Consider the following 21,280-nt stretch of genomic DNA (forward strand, 5'->3'; position numbering starts at 1 on the left):
TTATTCTTCCTCTTGCATTGAATAATTCTTCCAATCTGACCTTCTCCATTTCCTGGCTATGGGAAACATCATCTCCCATAACTATGACATTGCACTATAACTGGAATAACCCTCCCTTCCTTCCCTTTGTTATTAACCTCCAGCACCACCTTCTACATGAAACCTTTCATGATTTCCTACACATTTCCTCCTCAAATACCTTGTTAACTGTACTTAGTCTTAGTTTATATTCAATATATATTCATCTCTGTAGTTATTGTCATCATTGTTAGAATACAGGGACCTTGTGAGAAGGGATCATTTAATTCTTTGTCATACCTGATACTTGGGACTTTGTCTCTCCTGCCCTCTCCATTTCCTGCTTCATGTCCTTGTGGATATTAGGTTTAAACAAACCTTTCCAAGGTAGAAAAACCAGAAGAGAAATTAAACATTATTCCTGTAATGCCAGAAGATCATGATGACTGAGCAAGAGACATAATTGGAAAGAGTGTAATTCTTGAAGGAGCAGAGGATAAAAACATTATTAATTAAACCTATTGGCCAATGTTGGCTAATGAAGAATATAGGTGAGAGGCACAAGTCCCTCTGGAATGCTAGGACATCCCCTCTAAGTACCAGATTACAAAGACAATGAGGTCTGACTCAATCTTTAACAAGATCTATATAGGGGCAGCTTGATTTCCAAGTCCCATGGGGGTAATTTTCTCTTTTGAAATATTTAGATACAGTTTGAGTAACAAAAAGAAAATAAATAGGCAAGTGAATAAATACAGTCTAAGTATTAGCCATATCTAATAGCATATCTCACATTTTAACCCCCTAACACTACTTCTATTTATCTGACCTACACTGCTCCCTTCCAAAAAAGGGTAAAAATATCTTTCACTGTAGTGTCCCAGTACATAGAGAATAAAGAAAATTTAAAACTCACCCTTCCTGGATCTGAAGAGTGTCATCTTACGATTATACCCTGAAGTTGGTGAGGGAAAAAGAAAAGAAAGAGAAGAAAGAAGGAAATTCAGAGGGAACAAGTGTTGGAGAGATGGGAAGAAAAAGTCAAGGAACAGTAAATGAAAGGAGGGAAGAGAAGAGGAAAACAGGATAGAAAAAAATAGAATAAGACACACAAGAGAAATGAAGACAAGAGTTTGGGAAAGTTAGAGAAAAAAGAAGACAAAAAAGAAGGAGAAAAGAGGAGAGAAGAAAGAAGAGAGAGAAAGAAAGGTGATAGGTGGGCAGAGAGAGAGAGTACACATCAATCTTTGAGTAGGGTATCTCTATGTGGGCAAAAGATTAAAGGAGGAATGGAGAGGAGATGGCTTGGGGCCCATAGGGTTGGAAAAATGGTGATTCATCATTTCAGAAGGGATTCATGGCATACTTCTTGGTTGAAGGAGCTTAAGAACAATCAAGCTTCTTCTGATCTTTAGAAGTGAGCCCTCCATGTCTTGACAGTTTGTCACCACTTTGAGGGACAGTGCTCCCAGGAGTGAGAAAGAAACCATGAAAACAAAAAAGGCACAAAAGGAAAGAAGAATTTGGGGCAGGTGGGTCTTTTTCTGGAATGGGAACCCCCAAAGGAAGAAAGGTACTTGTCAAGCTATTTACCATCCACACTGAGGCTGTCTTTGTCTATAATCAAGTGGCTTAGCTTTCTTCTAAAGAGCTGTTCAGTCAACTCCCAGTAAACTTTCTCTTTTTCCAGGACAGCGCTGGCAGAGACTTCCTTAAGAATGCAATACACATCCACTCCTGTTGCTGTCCCATTATTTCGAGACCTGGAAATTGATGTTTCAGATAAGAGATATCAAACATAACCCTTCCTGAGGGTCACATGAACCAGATTAAAGTGTTGTTCTTGATTAAAGTGTAGTTCCAATCTGATTTTAATGTGTTCATTTATTAATTATAAAGGTAATATATAAATGTGTATGGTTTTCTGAGTCAATATACAGTCCATAGGGACCCTGATATGTATATAATTTAGTGGCCTCAGTTTCTTTTTGAGTTTGACACCACTGGTTTTGTTTCTGAAATTGAATTATTCAGTGGACAGTCTTGAGAGAAGTGGTCCACTTTGAACAAAGGTTGAACAAAGGTTTAGAGGGGATTCTAGATTTAGACTTGAAAAGGACATTGGAAGCCATCAAATCCAGCCCTCTCAGTTTATAGAGGAAAGAAAGTGAGGCTAACGCAGGTTATGTGACTTGCACAGAATCACACATCTGATAAGTATTTGAGAGAAAATTTGAACTGTTCTTGATTCCATGGCTTAGCACTTTATCCACTACAATGGGATTGGTAGTGATCTGTAAATATACTCATTTCTGTTTACAAGTGTCTATAGGGTCTGATTATTTTCAGTAGTTTCTTTAGAGTAATGAAAAGAACATTGAATTTAAAATCAAAAGGCAAGTGTTCAATTTCTGGATCTGACTATCTTTGACCTTGGAAAAGTCACTGGAATCTCCTTGGGCCTTCACTTCATCTGTAAATGAAGAGAGTGGTCCAGATGATTTCTACTGTCCCTTCCAGCTGTCAATATAGAATCCCAAGATTCTAGAGAAAGTTAATGATATATTCTAATCAATCATTTTCTAAGCACTCATTTGGTGCCTATGGTTATTCCTTTCATTTGGAGTTATATAGTGAAAACAGCTGCAACCTTGTCTTTGGAAGAGCTATGGGGATAGAATATTTCTCCACCTGGGAAAGGGTAGGAGCCTAGAATATTTCTAATGGCTTGTTGGCTGGGGGATTTTATCCATTACTGCTTGGGTAAGAAGGACTTGCTATTGGGAAGCAGAAGAAGAACCATTCTGGGCAACTGAGTCAAATGGAAATGTGCTGGTCCCTCATATTTGAGCTGATGTCTTGACAGATTCTCACCTCAATGAGATCACACTGCATCCAGAATACTGAGAGCCAAGGCTGCTCCTTTCAAACAATACCTTAAGCTGGAAACAAAAGTAGAGAAGAGAACTTCTGAGTACCTGGCTAGACCAAGTCTGGATACTCGAGGCTAAGAAAGGCAGCATGGGAGAGAGGAGGTATACCGTGGGGGAGAGTGGGGATGGAGTCTTACCAGGTTCTTCAGGACATGCTCAGTGGCCTCGAATGTGCTGGAACCAGTTTCGCCCATCTCTGGTTTGTACAACATGTTGGTGATGGTGAAGTCGAGAGTGAAAATCTTGTAGTATGAGGGTTGTGATACTGTACAGTGGGAAAGATAACCCATTGTCTGAGCCTTGGAAATGTTATTCAAATGAGAGAAAATGCTTTGTAAACCTTAAAGTTCTATCTAAATGCTAGTTATTTTGATGATCATGATCACGATCATCCCCATTATTCTAAGTGGCCCTGTTCTACTTCTTCCTCAGAGGAAAATGCAGCAGAAAGAACCCAGCAATGAAACTCTGAGGATAACTCTAGCCATATACACTTTTTTTTTTTACTGGCAGTGTAAAAAATTGTGATTTTGGAGTCAGAAGACCTGGGTTCAAATCATGGCCCTGCCATATCCTATGTTTTTACCTTAGTTCTCTCACATGTAAAATGAGGAGGCTTATTCACTTTCAAAGGTAAGAACTCATTTCCTGACAACAATTGCTAGGAATAATGAAAATTTGTCTGGCAAAAACTAGGGATGGACCAATATCTTGCATACCATAACAAAGTAAACTCTGAATGGGTACATGAGTTAGATACAAAAGGTGATATAAAACAAATGAGTTATGAGGAAAATTTTAACTTTTATATGAATGGACAGGGGGACATTTCATGATCCAATGAGGAATAAATAGAAGATCAAGATAAAATAGACAATGTTGCCTATGTGAAATTAAATTGTTTTTCTCCCAAAATGAAACCAATGTAGTAAAATTAGAAGGGAATTAGATAATTGGAGGGGAATTGTTTTCTCTTCAAATTATTCTGAAAAGGATCTCATTTCCAATTTCTAATAATTTAAATTTATAATAACAAAACCAAGGGCAGAGTGACAATTTCAGGCTGAAGGAGGAGTTTTGCCCTAAGAGATTCTCCCTGGAAAGTCAGTATGTTAATGGAGAAAATCTGTGACATCCAGGTAGATTATTTGCTTGGAAAAAAACAATTTACCTGAGTCCAGTCTTCATCTGGCAGTGATCTACATCTACCAGAATTCCTATTGTTTAAGGTAATTCAAAGCTTTCCATCTATAACTTTGAGTACAGCATCCAAACCCAGAGGTTTTTCCCTTTCTTTTCTTTATTAATTTACTGGTGGAAAGATTAGGGTCAGTCAGACAGCCTGTGAAAGGGTTTTAATTAGCATAAAGTGGTGTAGATAAGGACTAAAGAAGAACTGAAGGCTTTCCTTAAGAAGGAGGCTTAGGAGTCAGGTGGAGGTAGTTTGAAAAGCATGAGGGATTCATACTGTAAACCTTAAAATTTCTTAGACTTGTGAATGTTGGAAATTTCACCATTGGAAGGTTTCATGCTTGGAGGGAATTTCCTACTGATAGTGGGAACTCTATTGGAATGTGAACCCCCTTGGCATGGGAGGTTGCTTCTCCTCCCTACTTGGGACTGCTTTAGGACAGAAGCATTTTGCTGAACAATGGAAAGGGCTTTGACCTATGCTTAAGCATAGAACAGGAAGTTCTTTGAGTCATGATTGATTTTAGAATTGATACAATAGAGATACTTGGAATTGCAGAACCAGGTCTTGGAACTTACAATCTCCACCCTACTCAGCCTAACAGGATTTAGGCAGGGCTGCAGCATAGATCAAAATTTAATTATTTGAGAATATGACCTTCAACAGACATGTACAAAGAGGGGCAGACATCTGGGCAGTCCTGGGTTAAGCTAGAGCCACCACTGGCACAGGGAAGACATGGACAGTGATTGGTAGATGTGAGAACTGAGGGGAGGGAACTGAGATGGTGTCCTTAAAGATAGCAGGGCCTGAGGACTGGAGGGGTTGGAGAGGTTTTGCTCTGAGAGGTTGTACTCTGAGAAGGCTTGCTCTGAAGGAGGCTGGAGGTGGAGGCCCCTGAGACTGTTTCTCCATTTTGGTCACATGAGTGATAGGGACTGATCTCTTTTCTTTGCCTCAGCTATCTAAGGGCTTGGGCCTTTTGGCCCAGCCTAAACAGAGGGGGTATTTAAGCCCTATTCCCTTCCCTTCTCTCTCTCTCTCTCTCTCTCTCTCTCTCTCTCTCTCTCTCTCTCTCTCTCTCTCTCTCTCTCTCTCTCTCATACCTTTCTTCCTCCTGTTTGTAATTAAAAACTCCATAAAAGGTTGACTGCTGACTTGAGTTTTCATTAAGGAATTACATAGCTGCATTCCTTGGCGACCTTAAATTAATATATATATCAGTCTTTTAAAGTGATTTCCTTGTCACAATACCTACCAGTTCCCCTTATTCCTTTTGTTAAAATAAACTTTGTTTCCATAACCAAAGGGTCTCATGCTTAATTGGCTCTGAAGAATTCCTAGGTGGTTTATAACATCTTACATCCCCCTCCAGGACATTTCCCCACTATAATACCACATTTGAAAGACTGAAATCCTATTGATCCACAGAGTTAGCTCTGAAGGCAGCTGTACAAAGAACCTGAAACTTGGGCCAATGCTCCAATCATCACAGGTACAGATTCAAATTTTAACTCTCTTTTTTGAATTGAAAAGGAAAAGGCTGGAAATAAGCAAATAGTAGATAAAGAAATTCAAAATAGAAAACTATTTTGTTGACAGAGAAAACCAAAATACAAACTCGGAATAAGACCAGAAAAACAATGTTTCTGCATCCAAAATTTCCAATAAAAATTGAGAATGCTTTCAAACTTAAAAACAATTAATTGAAGAAGCTCAAAAAGAGCTCTAATCATCAAATAAAAGTGGTAGAAGAAAATTTGGGAGTAGTAATGAGAATGATACAGGAAATTCATGAAAAAAGAGTCAACACTTTGGTAAGAGAGGCACAAAAATATTGTAGAAATTAATACCTTTCAAATCAGAATGTATAAAGTGGTAAAAGACACATAAAAATTCAATCAAGAGATGAACTTTTACAAAAAGCAGAATTGGTCATATGGGACAAGATACATAAAAATGCACTGAAGGAGAATTTGTTAAAAGGCAAAATTAGTACTATGAGAAAAAAGAGGTATAAAATTTTGCCAAGTAAAACAAATTTAGAAAGTAGAATTGGCCAAATGGAATATGAAGTACAAAACCTCTCTCAAGAAAATTATCCCGAGACTTCCGGGTAAGCATGGCTGCAGAGTAGATGCGGCTTGCTTTGTCTCCTCAGACGCAACAACACAGATGACCTCAAAAGACCCTCCCAAAATAAAAAACAACCATCCTTATAAGAACAGAAAGACCCCACAACAAGGCAAAGCTCTGAAGGTAGGTGGGATTCCGGCATCTCCACAATATAAGGGAACGAAAAGCTGACCCACCCTGCCCTCCCCCACCAAACAGCCGGAGCCAGAGTTAAAGTCAGCACTGGCAAGAATCAACAAGTGAGGGAGGGGCACCACAGGACTGTACAATGGGCAGCCCCAGGTGTGGGGACCTGAATAAGATAAGGTCCTTCTCCTGAGAGTACTAATACCTGAAGCCCCAGCAGGTGGGCTAGGGGATCACAGATCTCGGGCACCCAGAACTAGTGTGCCATAATCACCAAGTGTGCGAAGGGATCCCCTGACATGAGCAAGGGGCACCTACAGGTCTTGGGAGTTAGGTAAGACCATCAAAGACATTCACCTGAGAGCACTAACTCCTGAAACACTGGCAGACAGGGGAGGGCAGTCTCTAGGCTTTCCCGAGAAGACAGTGCAGCTGCAGAGAACCTAGAAGTAGCCTGAGACTAAAGCCTTGACCATTAGCACCCTTATACTGAGACAAGTACTACTCATTCAGATTTCTGACGGGAAAAGGGAGGAAGAAACAAACAAACAAAACACAGAGATGGCAAACTGTACCCAAGAAACCCAATACCCCAACACCAAGAGAATCAAGAAGAGGTTACTTTGGATACATTTTACGGAGGGAAAACACAAAAAACAGGAAATAGCAGAAGAGGAAGCTTAAACAAATGCACCAAAACCTTCCAAAAGAAATGGAAATTGTCCACAACCTCTTGAAGTATTCAAATTGGAAGTTATCAAAAAGATGGAAGCTTTCTGGCAGGAAAAATGGGAAATAATGCAAAAGGAACTCAGCAATCTAAGATATGGAAAAACACAACTACAGAAACAGCTTGAAGCCGCAAATAGCAGAATAGACCAAACTGAAAAGGAAAAAAGGGCTTTAAAGGTCAGAATCAGGCAACTGGAAGACAATGATCTTGTGAAAAAGCAAGAATTAATAAAGGAAAGCAAAAGACTAAGAAATTAGAAGAGAACATAAAATATCTCACTGAGAAGGTTGCAGACCTAGAAAATAGAGGAAGGAGAGACAATCTGAGAATAACTGGCCTACCAGAAAAGCCAGAAATAAATAGTAATATCAACATCATAATACAAGATACCATCAAAGAAAACTGCCCAGAGATTCTAGAACAAGGGGACAATATAGGCATTGAAAGAGGTCACAGAACACCCTGTACAATAAATCTCCAAAAGACAACTCCCAGGAATGTAATTGCCAAATTCCAAATCTTCCAAGCAAAAGAAAAAAATCTTAAAAGAAGCCAGAAAAAGACAATTTAGATATAAAGGAATGCCAATCAGGGACACACAAGACCTTGCCATTTCCACTCTGAATGACCATAAGGCATGGAACATGATTTTCAGAAAGGCAAGAGAGCTGGATCTTCAACCAAGAATCAGCTATCCATCAAAACTGACTATATACTTCTAGAGGAAAGGATGGGCATTCAACACAATAGAAGATTTCCAAGTTTTTGTAAAGAAAAGACCAGAGCTCTGTGGAAAGTTTGATATCCAAACACAAAGAGCAAGGAAAACTCGCTTTTATTCAAACTCTCTTCTATAAGGCCTACATTTATATCAAATTATATATATATATATATATATATATATATATATATATTAATATGTAGGGGAAATGTAATGTGTAACTCTCAAAAATGGTATGCATTATTAGTTAGAAGAATCACACATAGGGAATGATTGGGGCATTAAGACAATATGGAGAAAGGGGGGGTGAAAGAAAGAAAAAGGGAGGGGTGAATCATTGACAGTACTAAGATATACTTCAAGAAATAGAAAAAAAAAACTAAATAGAATAATATGTCTCACACAAAGATACACATGGGAAGGGAAGGGGAAGGAATTTCCTTTAGGGAGGAGAGGAAGAAAGTTTTAATTGGTATTACTTAAACAGTACTCTCAGTGAAATCAACTCTGAGAGCTTAGAACATCTAGATCCATTGGCATCTTGAATTTTATCATATCCAATAGGGTAAGAGAAAAGGGGAAATTAAGTAAGGGTGGGGGGAGGGAGTATAAAAAGGGAGGGAAGGAGAGGGGGAGGGGGAGGGAATAAAAATGGAGGGGCTAGAAAGGGAAGCATATTAAGGGAGGGGACTAGGGGATTAAACTAAAGTAAATCACTGGTTTAAAAGGTTATAGCTAAAGAAGAAAGGTCAGAATTAGGGAAGGATATCAAAATGCCAGGGAATCCACAAGTGACAATCGTAACTTTGAATGTGAATGGGATGAACTCACCCATAAAACTGAGATAAATAGCAGAATGGATTAGAATCCAAAACCCTACCATATGTTGTCTTCAAGGAACACATATGAGGCGGGTTGATACTACAAGGTTAGAATTAAAGGATAAAGTAAGACCTTCTGGGCCCTCAACTGATAGAAAGAAGGCATGAGTTGCAATCATGATATCTGATAAAGCCAAAGCAAAAATAGACCTGATCAAAAGTGATAGGGAATGTAAATATATTCTGTTAAAAGGGAGTATAGACAATGAGGAATTGTTACTAATCAACATGTATGCCCCAAATGGTATAGCACCCAAATTTCTATTGGAAAAACTAGGAGAATTGAAGGAGGAAATAGACAGTAAAACCATATAAGTGAGAGACTTGAACCAACCACTCTCAAATTTACATGGATCAAACCAAAAAATAAATAAGAAAGAGGTAAAAGATGCGAATGAAATCTTAGAAAAATCAGAGTTAATAGACATATGGAGAAAAATAAATAGGGACAAAAAGGAACACACCACCTCAGCACCATATGGCACATTCACAAAGATAGACCATACACTAGGTCACAGAAACATGGCATGGAAATGCAGAAAAGCAGAAATAATAAATGCAGCCTTTTCACATCATAAGGCAATAAAAATAGTGATCAGTAAGGGTACATGGAAAGCCAAATCAAAAATTAATTGGAAATTAAATAATATAATACTCCAAAATTGGTTAGTTAGAGAACAAATCATAGAAACAATCAATAATTTTATTGAGGAAAATGACAATGGTCAGACATCATTTCAAACCTTATGGGATGCAGCCAAAGCAGTACTCAGAGGAAAATTCATATCCTTCAGTGCCCATATTAACAAATTAGGGAGGGCAGAGATCAATGAATTGGAAATGCAAATAAAAAAACTTGAAAGCAAACTATTTCAAAACCTCCAGAAGAAAACCAAACTAGAGATCCTAAAAATTAAGGGAGGAATTAATAAAATCAAAAGTGGTAGAACTATTAAACTTATAAAGAAGACTAGAAGCTGGTACTTTGAAAAAAAACAGACAAAATAGACAAGTACTTGTCAATCTAACTAAAAAAAAGGAAAAAAGAAAGGAAAATTAACAGTATCAAAGATGAAAAGGGGGACCTCACCTCCAAAGAAGAGGAAATTAAGGCAATCATTAAAAACTACTTGGCCCAACTATATGGCAATAAATATACCAACCTAGGTGATATGGATGAATATTTACAAAAATATAAATTGCCTAGACTAACAGAAGAAGAAATAGAATTCTTAAATAATCCCATATCACAAAAAGAAATCCAACAGGCCATCAAAGAACTTCCTAAGAAAAAATCCCCAGGGCCTGATGGATTCACAAGTGAAATCTATCAAACATTCACAGAACAGCTAATTTCAATACTATACAAACTATTTGACATAATAAGCAAAGAGGGAGTTCCACCAAATTCCTTTTATGACACAAACATGGTACTGATTCCAAAGCCAGGAAGGTCAAAAACAGAGAAAGAAAACTATAGACCAATCTCCCTAATGAATATAGATGCAAAAATCTTAAATAGAATAGTAGCAAAAAGACTCCAGCAAGTGATCACAAGGGTTATTCATAATGACCAGTTAGGATTTATATCAGGAATGCAGGGCAGGTTCAATATTAGGAAAACCATCCACATAATTGACTATATCAACAAACAAACAGACAAAAATCACATGATTATTTCAATAGATGCAGAAAAAGCCTTTGATAAAATACAACACCCATTCCTATTAAAAACACTGGAAAGCATAGGAATAGAAGGGTCGTTCCTAAAAATAATAAACACCATATATCTAAACCCATCAAACTAACATCATCTGCAATGGGGATAAACTAGATGCATTCCCAATAAGATCAGGAGTGAAACAAGGATGCCCATTATAACCTGTATTATTTAACATTGTACTAGAAACACTAGCAGTAGCAATTAGAGAAGAAAAAGAAATTGAAGGCATCAAAATAGGCAAGGAGGAGACCAAGCTATCGCTCTTTGCGGATGATATGATGGTCTACTTAAAGAATCCTAGAGAATCATCCAAAAAGCTAGCCGTAATATTCAACAACTTTAGCAAAGTTGCATGTTACAAAATAAATCTGCATAAGTCATCAGCATTTCTATATATTTCCAACACAGCTCAGCGGCAAGAATTAGAAAGAGAAATTCAATTCAAAATCACCTTCGACAATATAAAATACTTTGAAATCTATCTGCTGAGGCAAGCACAGTATCTATATGAACACAACTACAAAACACTCTCCATGTAACTAAATCTAGACTTGAGCAATTGGAAAAATATTAACTGCTCATGGGTAGAACGATCCAATATAATAAAAATGACCATCCTACCCAAGATTATTCATCTATTTAGTGCTATACCAATTGAACTTCCAAAAAACTTTTTTACTGACTTAGAAATATCCATAACAAATTTCATTTGGAATAATAAAGGATCAAGGATATCCAGGGAAACAATGAAAAAAAAATTCAAAGGAAGGTGGCCTTGCAGTCCCAGATCTCAAATTCTATCATAAAGCAGTGGTCATCAAAACAATTTGGTACTGGCTAAGAAACAGAAAGGAGGATCAGTGGAATAGACTTGGGGTAAGTGACAGCAGTAAGACAGTATATGACAAACCCAAGGAACCCAGTTTCTGGGACAAAAACCCAGTATTTGACAAAACCTGCTGAGAAAACTGGAAGACAGTGTGGGAGTGATTAAGTTTGGATCAAGACCTCACAACCCTACACCAAGATAACTCAGAATGGATGAATGACATGACCATAAAGAAGGAAACTATAAGTAAATTAGATGAACACAGAATAATATACATGTCAGACCTGTGGGAAGGGAAAGACTTTAAAACCAAGCAAGACATAGAAAGAGTCACAAAATGTAAAATAAACAATTTTGATTACATCAAATTAAAAAGGTTTTATACAAACAAAACCAATGTAACCAAATTGATAAGGGAAGCAATTAATTGGGGAACAATTTTCCTAACAAAATCCTCTGGCAAAGGTCTGATTACTCAAATTTATAAAGAGCTAAACCAATTGTAAAAAAAATCAAGCCATTCTCCAATTGATAAATGGGCAATGGACATTAACAGGCAGTTTTCAGCCAAAGAAATCAATACTATTAATAAGCACATGAAAAAGTGCTCTAAATCTCTTATAAACAGAGAGATGCAAATCAAAACAACTCTGAAGTATCACCTCACACCTAGCAGATTGGCTAACATGACAGCAAAGGAAAGTAATGAGTGTTGGAGGAGATGTGGCAAAGTAGGGACATTAATTTATTGCTGGTGGAGTTGTGAATTGATCCAACCATTCTGGAGGGCAATTTGGAACTATCCCCAAAGGGCACTAAATGACTGCCTGCCCTTTGACCCAGCTGTAATACTGCTGGGCTTATACCCCAAAGAGATCATAAGCAAAAAAGACTTGTGCAAAAACATTGATAGCCACACTCTTAGTGGTGGCAAAAAAAAAATTGGAAAATTTGGAGATCTCCTTCAATTGGGGAATGGCTGAACAAATTGTGCTCAAAGGAGTAGTGAACTGGAGGAATCCTGTGTGATCTGGAATGACCTCCAGGAATTGATGCAGAGTGAAAGGAGCAGAAATAGGAGAACATTATACACAGAGACTGATACACTGAGGGACAATCAAATGTAATGGACTTCTATACAAGCATCAATGCAAGAAAGAATGCTATCCACATCCAGAGAAATAATTGTGGAAGTAGAAACACAGAAGAAAAACAACTACTTGATCACGCAGTTCAATGGGCATATGATTGGGGATGTATACTCTAAACAATCACGCTAATGCAAATATTAAAAATATGAAAATATGTCTTGATCAATGACATATATAAACCCCAGTGGAATTGCTCGTTGTCTATGGGAGAGGGTTAGAAGGAGGGGAGGGAAAGAACATGAACAATGGAACCATGGAAAATATTCTAAATATGTTAAAAGCACTATCTGGATTTTGAAGTGGTTCATCTTTCAGATCCTGTTTTGGTTGATCTGCTAGTTGTACCACCATTGCATAATTGTGTAATGGCTGACCATCAAACAGCAAATCAGGTAAAAGAGTTGCTGGATTTTACATATTACACCTCCACAACCTTATGTTCTCATTATTTAGAAGCACAATCTCATATTTATCTAAACTCTGGTCAGAGAAAGCTTGAGTTATATATTTTAGAAGTGCCTCCACTTCATGAGAATGTAAAACCATGAGTAAATAACCAAAAAATAAATCAGGAGATTTTGACACAAGCAATGTTGCTGCCTCCACTCCCCTCAAACAAAGTGCAATCCCTGCAGCTATTGGATCTAACTGTGCACTATAATATCCAATAGGGTGATGATTTGACCCTAATGTTTATGTAAGCATCCCTGATGCAACTCCTTTCCTTTCATGCACAGACAATTGGAATGGCTTTGTGTAATCCAGAATTCCAAGTGCAATTGGAGAAAGAATCTAACTTCACCATGGCCTACAAATGTTCTTTCAACTTCAAAGGCTTAGATTCTGCATCCCTTGTTAATGCTGTAAGGGGCTTGTGGTAAGTTCACTATACCCCCAGATCCACTGTCTGCAGCAAGCCTTTACTCCTAAAATAGCCCCAAATTGTCTCTTAGTCTGAGGAGCACTGATTCTGAATATATGCAATCTGCTTTGGGGTAATGCTTCTTGATCCCTCAGAAAGCACAAACCCTAAATACTGGACTCTTCAAAGACACCACTTGACTTTTGCCTTAGATATTTTGTGTCCTTGTTTATACAATTCACATAGCAAATGTTTACTATCCTGTTGGCACATTATGGCTGAGGGTGATGCAAGAAGTAAATCATCCACAAAATGTATCAATTACTCTTCCTAAACTTTAGAACAGGGATGGACTTTTTCAATATCCATGGGGAAGATGACCCCAGGAATTTTGGGACCCTTCTCAAATGATTGCAAAAATTTTCTGTGAGTCCTTATGTGTTGGGATTGAGAAAAAAGCAGAACATAAGTCTACCACCATAAAATATCTAGTTGTGCTTGGAAATCGATGTGATTATTTGTTGCATGACTCAGTACTACAGGATGGGGCTTAATTACATGATCATTTACTGCTCTTAAATCTTGCACAAACTGATATAGAACTCTTCCTTGCTCATCTAATTTTAGCTTCTTGACAGCAGGTATTGGGGTGTTGTATTATGACATACAAGGAATAATATTGCTCTGTTGTAATAATGAGTCAATTACCAGTGTGATCCACTCTATAGCTTCTTTGCTCAATGGGTATTGTGGAATACAAGGTGGTGGACCACATTTCACCCTTATTCTTACTGGTGTTGCAGGTTTCAGAAACCCAACATTTGTATAATGTCTAGTACATATAATGTCTACATTTTCAGGATGTCCTCAGGGATCGGATAAATATTCCCTTCTCCTTTCACCTCAGTGGTATCTAAAAACAGAACTAGAAACAAAATTAAGGATTCCTCTGAAAATTGCAAGAAGATGTCTCCAGTAAGGATACACTGGATTGTTGCTGTCAGTTTACAGAGTTTCCTACCAGAGAAATGAGTGTTCTTTAGATAGAGGTCCAAGGGATGCCATATGTGGTTCTAACTTTTAAATCCATTGTGGCTTTCCTGTGACTCCCACAAACTCCCTGGTACTCATTGGTGCCTCTTACAAGATTGACTTAGTGACCCCAGTGTCCAGAATACAGTCATACAATTGACTCCCCACCATTAGGGTCACATGGGGTTCCATGCTGTTTGCTGGAGAATGCATCAGTATAATTGGAGCTAACACAGTAGGATCAGGGAAACTCAGTCCCTGTTCCTCATCCTCCAATTACTGATCAGACTGCTTTTCACTACTAGATACACCTAAGAGTTTAAGATTCTCATCACAAGTTCCAGTATTAATACATTCAATTTCTTGTTCCCCACCTCTAGTCTCCTGTGTTCCAATTTCCTCAATCGCCATTTATTTTCCATTTTCAGTAGCCAATACTTCCACTTTGTTTTTCTGGGCACACCTTCATGAGGAACCTGCTCCCTTAGTGGTATCCAGTTTACCTCCATTCTCATCAGCAACTTGGGAATACTTAGGACAGGTCCCAGACTTCACATAGTTCTGCATAGTTGGTCATGAACTTATTGTGAGCTTATGCAACAGGCTACAGCACAATGACAGCTATAGGCAAATCTATTATTAGAATTTGTACCATAATTATTCTGCCTATAGCCATTATTCCTATTATACCTATTCCCTTGATTCCTCAAGAACCTATTTGCAAAATTGCCCCCTAAACCTACAATCTTTTACCAAATTGCCTGACTTTTCAACAGAGATGACACCATGGGATAGAACTATTTTGTCTGTATTCAGTTGCCCTTTGCTGTCTATTAACTCAGTGTAGCTACAGTCTTACCTTTGTCTACACTAAATGTTGTGTTAAATTCTGGTTCCTTAAGCCTCTTAGTCAAATCTGCAATAATTATGTCCTTCACAGCTGAGCGTTTTTTCCTTATCCTCATCATAAACAGACTGCAACCCATTTCAATTGTTCAAGAGACATATCAAACCATGTGGGACAGTGATTCCAGAAGTAATTACAAATTGGCAAGCTGAAAATCTTCAAAAATTGCCTCCACACATGATCCACATTCTCTTGGAGTAAAGGATCTAACCCCAGCCAAGTGTCAGCTATCTCAACCAATCTGTCTGAGAATGTGGATGGGGTCTCTCCCACCTCCCACTTGATCTTCTCAAACTTTGTCCATGACCCAGGATGCTTAGAGTTAGCCTTTATTGTTTCCAACAAGGCTTCTCTAGCTGCTCAATTCCCTAAGGCCTGAAAAAAAAATTCACATCCCCATCAGGAGCTTGGTCTGGCCAATCAATAAGTTGGGGGTTCTAATTTGTCTCCTGTGATAGACATATGAGAGAGAGAAGTTTTTGCAGGACTGGAGATCTAGCTCTAAAATGCAAAAGCCCAGGATTCCAATGGAATGTACCCAGTTGGTGACAGTTGGAGCTGAGGAGGGGGCTTTCTGGTGTCTCTGTGTCTGGGACTGGAAATCATACTTTTCCCTGGAGGCTTTTGGCTGGCCACACTAAGAAGAGAAACTGGGCTTTGGAACTTAGTCTCTGTCTCTCTGGCTCTGAGGAGTTGAAGCTGACCATGGGGGCTTTTGGATTTTGTCTCTGGCTCTCTGGCTTTGAACAGTTGGAGTTGAACAGAGGGCTTTTTGGTCTCTGGGTCTCTGACTGGGGGTCTCTGACATATTTGCTCTCTGGAGTTTGAAGTTGGCTGAGAGACTTTTGTGAAGCTGACTTGGCTTTTCAACTCTGGTGGGGCTGACTTGGTTACTTGAAGTTTCTCTGACTTTGGACAGTGAAATTGACAAGAAGGAGAAACCTAGCTGAAGAAGAAGAAAGAAGATCTTGAAAAGCCATTGTCCTCCATCTCCCTGTCTCACAGTCACAGTTTGTGACTGGACTATTTTTTCAATTTTACTTCAGTTAGACTAGGGACTTCCTCATCCCCCTTACCTCAGTTTCCCATCCTGTTATCCCAATAAATCCCTTACCTGAGAAATAAACTTAGAGTATTTTATAATTCACTCAGGGAGGAGGGAAAATTGGGAGGAGAAGGGTGGCAATTGGAGCAGGGAGAAGGGAGTGAGGAAGGAAGGAGGTTAGGAAATAGATCAGCCATCATTAGGGATAGGAAAATCCCCCAGAGCAGTGTCCCCTGTGTACCAGTATCCCTGTGTGAGTGGCAGCATCCCCCCAGCATTTTTCTGTCCTCCATTACAAATAAGCAGCCTCAGGTTCCAGATGTTTCAGGCCCCTACAGCAGCCTCTCTAGAAAAGTGAAGTGTGAAGTAATGGGTTTCCAGTCAGTTTATCCTCTCCAGTTCAAGAAGTACATAGTTTCTCTCAGTTTACTTATTTTATTACACTCCTCAATAATCTTAGCCTTTTCACTATTGGTCAATAGCTCATCAAGAAGGATCTCCACATCCAAAAACAAAGGGTCAAACAGTTTAAAATATTTCTTGAACTGCTTAACCACTCCATGGGGATTCTCCTCAAACGTAGGTGTTGCCTTCTTAAAGCCTTCAATGGCAGTCTGGCTAAACCTCTGATGACCTGTAGATGTATAATCCCCATGTCAGGTGACAGGATCACAACTTCACACAAAAGGAACTTATGTGCAGGGGTAGGGGAATTGCTCTTCCAATTCTAGTTTAGTAGTGTGATAGAGGCTGGCACTAGAGAAAAAGTGCCATACTAAAGAGTATATGAAATTGATCACCTTGATGGGGGAGGGACCCCAGGAGTGGAATCCTGAGGAGAGAAGACTCTGGCAGGAGTACAGTGAGGGTCTCTCCATCTTGAGATATCAAAGAGAGAAGGTGGATAAAGACTTTCTCCTGAGGGTTACCCACTTTTCCTGCTGGTGACTAGAAATCTTCCCCTCCCCCACCACACTTCCTAATTGAAGGGACTTTCTGAAGAGAAACCTGAGCAGACTTTACCTCAGTTCCTATTACCCAGGGGTGAGTCAACCTGACTTTCTCTCAGGAAGCTCAGGCTGCCAAGGCCTGAGTTCCCCCCAAACTTGAGGAGGGAGGGAAAGGGTTTAGATAGAGACAGAGACCCCCTTTCCCCACTTTCCTTTCCCATTCTTCCCTGCCCATTATTCCTTTTACCTGTTAGAGTTATCATTAAAAGTTGTCTGTTCCCCAAGCTGAGTGTGAGTGAATGGATCAAGGGGAGACGTTTTGGTCTTGAGTAGCGGAGGGGGGAACAAGAGGGACAAGAGCGAATTGGGGAGAGCAGCTTTAGCTAAGGAGGGAAGGCAGAAGGAGGAAAATCTTCAAACCCCCTCTCCTCTCTCTGAGCCAACCCATTATATCTGCAGTCTCCCCTGTACCCCACTTTGTGGGAAAGAGGGGATATATCTCCTCTCTTTCCTCCCTCCCTCCATACCGAAAGTCCAAGCTTCCCTTGGGCACAAAACTTCCTCTTTTATTTTTTTTAAGACAGTAGGTGCACTAGAACATATTGAACTCTCTAAGATGACTACCACTTCTGTATTATCCACTTGCACTGCTACAGTGACTTTATCTACTCGCTGACATCCCGCTCTAAGTCTAGTAAATTCTACCCTGAGCTATTGTAATTCCCTCTCCAATTTGCCATTCCTCTTTTTGAAGACTGCAGCAATCATTACTCCTTTTAAAAACAACATCAGAATCTTGGCCAGAAAGCATACAACAAATATAGTGAGACAAAGCCCAAGGTCATAAGAGATTGCCCACTTCACAGATATTTCTTTTTTAATTGAAAATTTTTATTTAATTAATTTAGAATATTTTCCCATGGTTACATGATTTGTGTTCTATCCCTCCCCTCCCCACTTTGTAATCAGAGCACACTTCCACTGGGTCTTACTTGTGTCATTGATCAAGACTTATTTCCATAATATTGATAATTGCACTGCAGTGATCATTTAGAGTCTATATCCCCAATCATATCCCCATCAAACCATGCGATCAAGCAGTTGCTTTTCTTCTTACAGACATTTCTAAACCAGACTGCTATAATTGACAGTCCACCCACTCATAAATCACTTGAGGCATCTGAAAAATCAAAAAAGTTGGTAACAGGGATAGCTGCCATAAGATATTCCACAAATTGGCCCCTTAAACTGGCATCAAGGCTTGATAAAGAAAAATGTGTCCTCTTTTCTCTGACTGCTCAAGAAGACAGTAGAATGTTCAGTGGAATTCCACTCCACTCATCCCCTCCCTCTGGGTGCTGATAGAATCCTGTGAGGCCTGCTGCCAAGCTGTCTGCTACTGACAGCCTGAGAATTCTAAGGGACCACAGATCAGGCCAAATGGCATTTGGTAAGCAAACAGGGCACAACAGGTTCAAAAACATCCTTTAGGCTCAGCTAACTGAAGAAATAAAGACAGGAAGAAGATTTGTATTTAGATGGTTTACCTCAGCCACTAAACTTATAGTGAAGTACAGGGATGCATTGGGCCAGCACACACCACTGTCTTAGCGAGGATTTATAAGAACATTTATTAGTATCAAAATGTTAAAGATATCAAATAAGTAAATCTCTTATTTAGGGTTTATCTAGCTAAGGGTTAGCCAAACTATGAGGTCCTCAAGGACTAGCCTTCTGATCTTGTAAGCCCTAGGCCTAAAGCTCTCCTTACCAGCTAACTAATCCAAAAAACACTAGTCTGTCACTAAGAACACTTATTTCCTAAAATATATAAAACCTTGCCTCTACACAGTGACACCTGGTAAACCCAAAGATGTCAGGGCCTACCAACTGGCTTGGCAGTGAGGTGAAACCTCAAAATGCCTGCACACCCAAAGTCTGCATCCTCCTACTGCCTCTTCCTTGAAGTATTCCTACTCAGAGTTAATGATATCAATAGTAAGGAACCAGAAAACCTTTGGAGGTAGTCAGGATCCCTTTCAGACCAGAGACAGCCTAGGAAAGGTTCACAAAGTCCTCAAAACCAGCTCAAGGACTTTGTTGTCACTAGAAGGGTCTTTTCTAGCAATCAGTAATGTTCTTTCCTACAAAATATTGAATCATGAGGACAAACCAAGTTCAAATCCTTTCAGCTCAGATGAGACACACAGCACAAACCCCAAAGCAGTCTGGACCAGGTCCATACCCCAAATCCAACTGACTTCCAGTACCCCCAGTGTCCTCAACAGCCAGCCAAATAATTTCCCCTAGATGCCCCATGTTCCAGATTCTTGGTTATTATCTGTCACTCTTGCATGAGACCTAAAGATTTGCCACATTACTGTGCAAACTTATTTATATATCAGTACTTAATTACCTTGTTTCTGATTCTAACACTACACCCCCCCCCCCCAGTTAGCTGTCATCTTGGCAAGACACTGCCTCAAAACCTTATGAACTGTGGCCCTGATAGACTGGCTGATGTGACCAGACTGCAGATGTTTACTAATCAAGCTTTATGCCTTGAAATAAGCAAGGGACAGGTTTTTGATTCTGTAAGTTCTCCAAAGGAAAAGAGTGTTTTAACAGAGAACACATGAAAACTCAAAGAAATGGTCCAAATAAAGCACCAGAGAGGATTGAAATTTATTGACAAGAATTATGTCCTAAGTACATGAGAGGAAGGAAAAGCAGTACAAATCATCATGGTGAAACTGAGAGCCCTTAAAAGAGGAAAATGATAACCTGGGAAAAAGAGTTTATCACAGAGTGAAAGCAAAAAGGAGGCTTCTACTGACCTGAAGTCACTGTGGACTCTGAAGAGTCATCCGATGGGGCAATGGTATCATCAGGCAAATAGGTGTCAAAAATGTTCATACTGGAAGCCAGACTTGTGCTTAATTCTGTGGGAAAGGGAAGTCAGACAAAAAAGTCAATCAAATAACATTTATTAACATTTATTGACTTAATGAGTACCCTCATGAGGAAGGCAAAGTACAAAAATTGTTTAGAAAGATAGCTGTCCTTTCCAGACTCAAAATACCCTGCCCATGTCTTCTTTCCCACATTTCCTTCCTTATATTGGCTCCACAGGTCTCACTTTCTCAAAGTCAGTCAAAATGGCTTAAATACATTGCCCAGAATAATCACAGTCAATTTGGGCCAATAGGAAAGGAGGAGTGGAGAAGGAGAAAATATAAGACTAAAAGTAAGGAGGGGAAGAAGCTATTTTGAGTGCCAAATGACACCCTCCCAGACACTTTGAGAGAGAACTGGAGTGACCAAGACAGAATATCATAAAAGCCCTGAAGTCAAGTCTGCCAAATGAGACTATGAAAGGAGAGAGTCAGGAGTGATTCCCATGGACTATGTAAACCTTAAAATTTCTTAGACTTATAAATGTTGGAAATTTCACCATTGGGAAATTTCATACTTGAAAATTTTCCTACTGATAGTCTATTGGAATGTGAATCCCCCTTGGCATGGGAGGGTCCTTCTCCTCCCTACTTAAGATTACTTTACGACATAAACCTTTTGCTGAACAATGGAAAGGGCTTTGACCTATGCTTAGGCATAGAACAGGAAGTTCTTTGAGTCATGATTGATTTTAGAATTGATACAATAGAGATATTTGGAATGACAGAACCAGGTCTTGGAACTTACAATCTCCATCCTACTCAGTCCTAACAGGATTTAGGAAGGGCTGCAGCATAGATCAAAATTTAATTATTTGAGAATATGACCTTCAACAGACATGTGCAAAGGGGCAGACCTCTGGGCGGTCCTGGGTTAAGCTAGAGCCACCATTGGCACAGGGAAGACATGGACAGTGATTGGTAGATGTGAGAACTGAGGGGAGGGGAGCTGAGATGGTTTCCTTATAGATAGCAGGGTCTGAGGACTGAGAGGTAGTTCAAGAGGTTTTGCTCTGAGAGGTGGTGCTCTGAGAAGCTTGCTCTGAAGGAGGCTGGAGGTGGAGGCCCCTGAGACTGTTTCTCCATT

General features: G+C 39.3%; 1 protein-coding gene across 4 annotated transcripts in view; it reads right to left on the minus strand.

Annotated features, from left to right (window-relative positions):
- The window catches only part of LOC103102194 (mucin-16-like), a 139,848-nt gene that overhangs the window by 59,553 nt on the left and 59,015 nt on the right, over nucleotides 1-21,280 (minus strand). For all 4 annotated transcript variants that reach the window (XM_056820583.1, XM_056820584.1, XM_056820582.1 and 1 more), the window contains 6 exons: nucleotides 20,077-20,181; nucleotides 3,089-3,216; nucleotides 2,893-2,960; nucleotides 1,612-1,781; nucleotides 935-973; nucleotides 319-396 (listed from right to left, as the gene is read on the minus strand). In XM_056820583.1, coding sequence (XP_056676561.1) covers nucleotides 319-396; nucleotides 935-973; nucleotides 1,612-1,781; nucleotides 2,893-2,960; nucleotides 3,089-3,216; nucleotides 20,077-20,181 — 588 coding nt within the window. The remainder of the gene's footprint in view (nucleotides 1-318; nucleotides 397-934; nucleotides 974-1,611; nucleotides 1,782-2,892; nucleotides 2,961-3,088; nucleotides 3,217-20,076; nucleotides 20,182-21,280) is intronic.

This window comes from Monodelphis domestica, chromosome 3, assembly GCF_027887165.1.
Source record: "Monodelphis domestica isolate mMonDom1 chromosome 3, mMonDom1.pri, whole genome shotgun sequence".
NCBI lineage: Eukaryota > Metazoa > Chordata > Mammalia > Didelphimorphia > Didelphidae > Monodelphis > Monodelphis domestica.